This window comes from Branchiostoma floridae, chromosome 19 (genome assembly GCF_000003815.2).
Source record: "Branchiostoma floridae strain S238N-H82 chromosome 19, Bfl_VNyyK, whole genome shotgun sequence".
NCBI lineage: Eukaryota > Metazoa > Chordata > Leptocardii > Amphioxiformes > Branchiostomatidae > Branchiostoma > Branchiostoma floridae.
The window spans coordinates 3,605,584-3,612,058 of record NC_049997.1 but is presented as its reverse complement, the minus strand read 5'-3'; the positions used below and the strand labels follow the sequence as shown (position 1 = coordinate 3,612,058).

The 6,475-nt window shown below is 42.5% G+C and overlaps 2 protein-coding genes across 2 annotated transcripts in view; both read left to right on the top strand.

The window, feature by feature from the left end:
- LOC118406366 (zinc finger and SCAN domain-containing protein 12-like) overlaps positions 1 to 6,475 on the top strand; it is a 32,760-nt gene that overhangs the window by 22,368 nt on the left and 3,917 nt on the right. The gene's annotated exons all lie outside the window — the stretch shown is intronic.
- Positions 1,827 to 5,983, top strand: LOC118407075. The gene is made up of 7 exons (XM_035807494.1): positions 1,827 to 1,848; positions 2,420 to 2,810; positions 2,924 to 3,086; positions 3,196 to 3,327; positions 3,488 to 3,820; positions 3,941 to 4,112; positions 4,247 to 5,983. The coding sequence occupies exons 1-7, from the start codon at positions 1,827 to 1,829 to the stop codon at positions 4,753 to 4,755; spliced, it is 1,722 nt and encodes a 573-aa protein (XP_035663387.1). The 3' UTR covers positions 4,756 to 5,983.

Sequence of the window (6,475 nt, the reverse complement as noted above, 5' to 3'; positions counted from 1 at the left end):
TAAAGTAGTCTCTTATTCGCGCGGCTGATTCGGCGCGCCGGCTTAGTCGGTATTTCCAATATGGCCGCCACTCGGTGTGTATAAACAGTGCGATCGGAGTGCATTTAGTCCCGGCGCGGCTAGCGAAGGGGGTTTTTGAGCCGGAAAACGCTCCGGCTGGCTAGGTAAGGCTGTTAGGAAGTGAGGGACACCCAGAGATCCGAGGATTAGTGCAGCGGCTCGTTTATTCGGCGATTTTTTGATTCCGTTCAATGTTGAAGTCTGCGACTGTTGGCCGGGAGCGTTAGTAGTATAAGCGATAATAGGCCAACAGTCGTCTCTGCGGCTAGATTCCAGGCTACCATAGCACAGCAGTCTGCCTTCATTCCAATATTGTGAGATTAGTTGGGTAATCAGTGGTCCTGACCTAAGTAACCTTTGACCTTAATTGGCATTTTTCTGTCAGCCATCTTGTTTGTTCGTATATCTAGGACGTAACGTTACTTCTTGGCTTAAAAAAACGCTTTTGCTCACATTGCGTCTGAGTTACCTTGCGTCTTGTAAGCAGGTAAGTTAAACTAGACTTTAATGGAGATGACATAGACTCCAAAATGTGGTATTAGTTACACTAATTAGATAATACTGTTCTGGCTAATGCCATTATGGGGGAGGGGCGCTACTCTAATGAAAAAGGCATGTTCAGTGTTATCTTTTATCTAAAATTAGACCAAATTTATCAACAAATCAGGTCATTTCGCCGCCACGTCTTTTCGCCGCCATACATTTTCGCCGTCTGTGTGGATGTTTCGCCGTCTTATGAGGCGGCTCGCCGTCAGTGTTTGTGTCGCCCCAATTTGTGTTGGTTCTGAGATAAATTGTGTAACTATAGTATATTTATATGTGCTACTTAGTGTAATATGCATGTTCTGTAGTAATCTTCTTTCAATTTTGACGAATTTTGCAGACTTTCAAGCCGACAGATTTGCTGGGCGGCGGCGGGGACGCTAGCGATTTCCCCCGCCGTATCGCACCGTCGGATGAAGAGTCAAGTTGAAGATTACGGCGACTTCTTGCGTCAAATACGCTTACTATCACCTTTAATTGTGTTTTCAGTCGCTAATAACGTTGATATGTGATATGCTGTTGATCGGTCGGCATTTGGATCCGGCATTTGGAACAAACATGGCCGCCATTTGTGAGACAACTGATGCTATACCATCATGCCCTGCGAGACATACTCACAAAAATAAAATGACTGTCACAATTACACAATTAAAATCAGAACCGTAAAATGTACTTATGAAATGTTTGTACCATTTACATCGCAAAACGCAAAAGCAGTAAGAAAACTGCTTACATTAAGAAAATACGTTAAGAACACACTACTAGCTGATTTACATCGCTACTGTCACAAAATACATTAAGAACATGTCACGTACATCGTAAAATGCGCTACGCATATAGTTAGGAAATACTCGGAAAATACATTAAGAGATGAGATACACACAGTAGTTAGAAAAGATTGAAATATTGTTACACAGTGAATCATGAATACACGGCTCTACAAGGGGAACACATTTTCAATAAAAAATGCGCTACGCATGTACTTAGGAAAGATTTTAGGAAATACATGAAGAGATGAGATACACACATTAGTTGGAAAAGATTGAAATATTGTTACACAGAGAATCATGAATACACGGCTCTATAAGGGGGACACGTTTTCAATAAAAAAATGCGCTACGCATGTACTTAGGAAAGATTTTAGGAAATACTTAGAAAATACATGAAGAGATGAGATACACACATTAGTTGGAAAAGATTGAAATATTGTTACACAGAGAATCATGAATACACGGCTCTACAAGGGTAACACGTTTTCAATTCAAACTGACACATCAGACAACGTTATTGAAATGTTGATATACATCGCATTATGGATACGCGGTTGTACAAAGGGAGCGCGCTTGGATTTTCAAAGTGACATATAAGACAACGTTAACTTTCAATTGATAAAGACGCGCGTTCATATCAGACAACTCTTTTTTTTCTACTTGATGTAAGATCAAAGTCGGCCTGTCGCGTTCTTTGGTTGTTAAAAGACAATGAATTTCGAAACTGTTGCGTGTGCAAGACAACCTACCTTTGCCTTTAAAAAGGCAGCTCCAGAAGAAGTCATTCATTCATCCATCCAACCATGACTCTGTGCGTTGTATGCGATAGAACTGTGACGAGACGTCAACATGCTCTGTGTTGTGACGGGTGTGAGCGGTGGCAACATAGGATATGCAAGATTGACGGTCAAACCATATGCGATACCGGTAAGTTAAAATATTTGATTTCTTGACAACCATCTTAAAACAGTATGTTTGCATGGAAATTTATATCATCATACTCTGGATACAGTATTTACACAAATGTCTTTTAATTGTATTTGCAGGAATATCGCAGGATTTCTACAGGCGCCTGGTCAGAGAGGAGGTCAGCCTAGGAGAGTGGCTCTGCAGCGTGTGCTGGGCGACAGGAGAGGTGGCCCAAGATGAGGAGGAGACGATGGATTTGAGCTTGGGGGACGGACTGCCTGGCGGATCCGGAGCGGAAGAGGAGATGGAGGCGCCGGAAGATGAAGCCGAGGTCCCCCGTGAACCCACGAGTCCCATCCCGATGCCTCGTGTGGTCCTGGAGGATTCCATCGGCGACTTGAGCGTGGAGGAGGACCTTCCTGTCGGAGCAGAGCGCGACGTCACCTTCAGCTTGGTCAAGAAGGGCACGAAGCGAGGTGCAGATAAGCTGACAGACAGCTTGGGCTTCGCCTACACGGTCAGGAAGAGGTAATTTACTACTTCATCTTGTTAAACTTCATCAAGTGTTTTGTGTTCTTTGTCTTTGTAACCCCTTGTTATTGCAGCTACGAGCAGTAACTAAATGATCTTTATTTTTACAGGAAAGTAACTGTGACATACTGGGAGTGTGAGAAGCGGCCTAAGGACAAGTCGTTCAGGTGCAACGCATCCGTCATCGAAAGGCCGCCAGGATCAGGAGTCTACCGCCGGGGGGACAACGAACACAATCACCCACCGGTTGTGAACTGCGAGACAAATATCAAGGTACAAAAATTAATTGCACTTTTACAATGGACATTAACTAAACAAATAATTCCTTTGAAATTTTACAAACAATTAGTCAGCATGTTAACAATTTTTTTTGGGGTTTCAGATTCAAGCTGAGGTGCGGGCGAAAGCGGTGGCCGACGTTTTCAAGTCGGCCCACAGCATTGTCCAAGAGACAATGTTGTCCAGCGTAGACGAGGAGGCACCCAATCCGCAGCTCCCAAAGATATCAAATCTGGTGAGTTTTGTTGCATCTTCTTACGCCATTCATGATTATTTTAGTGATGTTTCATATTGTAACGTCATGCTTGTGCAGTACATTTCAGTTCAGTTTTTATGATGTACAGTTTTTCAATCTTATAATTAAAGCTATTCAATCTCATTCCTTTTTCCTTTAGATACGCATGGCCAACAGGAACAGAGAGAAGCTGCGCCCAAAAGACCCCACAACGATGGATTTTGAGCTAAACCATGACTACGTCCCGGCTGGGTTCCTTCGTGGGGATGTGTGGTGCGGAGAACGTCGCCACCTCGTCTTCGCCTCTGACAAACAGCTCACGCTGTTGTCAAAGGCGAAGACGTGGTACTGTGATGGCACGTTTTTCGTAGTCAGGCCACCTTTCTCCCAGTTGTTTAGTATACACGCCTTCGTCAAGCAAGGGGAGGACTACAAGCAGGTCCCGCTCGTGTTTGTTCTGATGAGCCGGAGGGAAAAAGGCGACTATAAGAAGGTAGCTATAACGCTGTATTATGATTTTACATTGATTGTTTAATGTTGATAAAAGATGCAATGCAACGTCTGTTTTATCAATGATTATAACACAACAGAACAACCTGTTCTGCCGTTATAGGTGTTCGAGACTGTGCGAGACATGCTGCCACGTCAACCCAAGGTCGAGAACTTTGTAATGGATTTTGAGGACGGCATGTGGGGAGCAGTGAGGTCCGTGTTCCCAACCTGTACACGGAAGGGCTGCGGGTTCCACCTGACGCAGGCCATCTACAAGAAGATCCAAAGGCTTGGTATGTACACAATTTATCACTGTGCACCTATGCATTATTTGAATAAATTCATATCTAAATACTATATATCATTTAAATACAGTGCAAATGTTTTTGCTTGCCATGTCTAAGTATCTTTTCATATTGTATTTCAGGACTCCAGCCAGTCTACTATGAGAAGGGTGGAGCCTATGAGTTCATGAGGAAGCTCATGGTGCTCCACTTCCTCCCTGCACAGCGCATCAGGGGCGCCTTTGAGGAGATGAGGAGGGAAGTGCAGCACCCGACCCTCCTCGAGCTCATGGAGTACATGGAGCGAGAGTGGCTGGGGAACAGCGTCTGGTCCATCGACGAGTGGTCGGTGTACTACCAACCGGTAAGAACCAACAATGACCTGGAAGGGTATCACACCAGGCTAAACAAGAAGGCACAGCACTCCCTGGCCTTCTACCTGTTGGTCGACCTTCTTCACAAGGAGGCGCAGTACGTACGCCTCCAGGTGAAGATGGTCAGTACCAACAGGCTGACGCGCTACCAGCGGAAGCCCTACCGAGTGCTGCAGCAGCAGATCTTCAACCTGTTCGACAGATTCCACGGGGGACAGATGGACACCGCATCGTTCCTGAGGACGGTGTCGAGGCTCTATGGACCGGTACAGAGATAAGCTAACACGTAATATACTGATATTCAATGTGCACCATCCTATTGTAATGTTTTGTAATGTACATATTTTTCCATGTAAATAAATGTTTTCAAGATTTTTGCAACTGGTAATAGAATTTTCTTTGTAATAATGTATTTTACAAATCTTCTTGATTTGTGTTTTACGGATTTTCGAATTTTGTAATGTACATATTTTCCATGTTTTTTCAATATTTTTGTAACTGGTAACTTTCGACAAGTACTTTCTTTGTATTTTACAAATCTTCTTGATTTGTGTTTTACGGATTTTCGTATGTTGTAATGTACATATTTTCCATGTTTTTCAAGATTTTTGTAACTGGTAACAGAATTCGACAAGTACTTTCTTTGTATTTTACAAATCTTCTTGATTTGTTTTTTTACGGATTTCGTATTGTACATATTTTTCCATGTAAATAAATGTTTTTCAAGATTTTTGTAACTGGTAACAGAATTCGACAAGTACTTTCTTTGTATTTTACAAATCTTCTTGATTTGTTATTTACGGATTTCGTATTTTGTAATGTACATATTTTTCCATGTAAATAAATGTTTTTCAAGATTTCTGTAACTGGTAACAGAATTCGACAAGTACTTTCTTTGTAATAATGTATTTTACAAATCTTCTTGATTTGTGTTTTGCGGATTTCGTATTTTTAATGTACATGTTTTTCCATGTAAATAAATGTTTTTCAAGATTTCTGTGACTGGTAATAGAATTCGACAAGTCCTTTCTATGTAATGTATTTTTCAAATATTCTTGATTTATTGTTTATGGATTTCTTATTTTGTAATGTACATATTTTTCAATGTAAATAAAAGTTTTTCAGGATTTTCAACACATATAACTTGTATTTCTATCTTTCGCGTTGTCTTTTCTTTTTATTAATTACTACTACTTCTGCTTGGGAATGTCTCGCAAAGCATGATGGTATAGCATCAGTTGTCTCAGAAACAAATGGCGGCCATGTTTGTTCCAAATGCCGACCGATCAACAGCATATCACATATCAACGTTATTTGCGACTGAAAACACAATTAAAGGTGATAGTAAGCGTATTTGACGCAAGAAGTCGCCGTAATCTTCAACTTGACTCTTCATCCGACGGTGCGATACGGCGGGGGAAATCGCTAGCGTCCCCGCCGCCGCCCAGCAAATCTGTCGGCTTGAAAGTCTGCAAAATTCGTCAAAATTGAAAGAAGATTACTACAGAACATGCACATTACACTAAGTAGCACATATAAATATACTATAGTTACACAATTTATCTCAGAACCAACACAAATTGGGGCGACACAAACACTGACGGCGAGCCGCCTCATAAGACGGCGAAACATCCACACAGACGGCGAAAATGTATGGCGGCGAAAAGACGTGGCGGCGAAATGACCTGATTCCTATTTCCAATATGGCCGCCACTCGGTGTGTATAAACAGTGCGATCGGAGTGCATTTAGTCCCGGCGCGGCTAGCGAAGGGGGTTTTTGAGCCGGAAAACGCTCCGGCTGGCTAGGTAAGGCTGTTAGGAAGTGAGGGACACCCAGAGATCCGAGGATTAGTGCAGCGGCTCGTTTATTCGGCGATTTTTTGATTCCGTTCAATGTTGAAGTCTGCGACTGTTGGCCGGGAGCGTTAGTAGTATAAGCGATAATAGGCCAACAGTCGTCTCTGCGGCTACCTGGAATCCATTAGTCTATTTGGGAT

Bases quoted from the DNA above. Each gene is read 5' to 3' on its own strand.
- LOC118407075 (XM_035807494.1), top strand. From the start codon at position 1,827: ATGAATACACGGCTCTACAAGG. The intron at 2,811-2,923 runs GTAATTTACTAC...TTATTTTTACAG, and splicing joins GCCTACACGGTCAGGAAGAG to GAAAGTAACTGTGACATACT. The intron at 4,113-4,246 runs GTATGTACACAA...ATTGTATTTCAG, and splicing joins CAAGAAGATCCAAAGGCTTG to GACTCCAGCCAGTCTACTAT.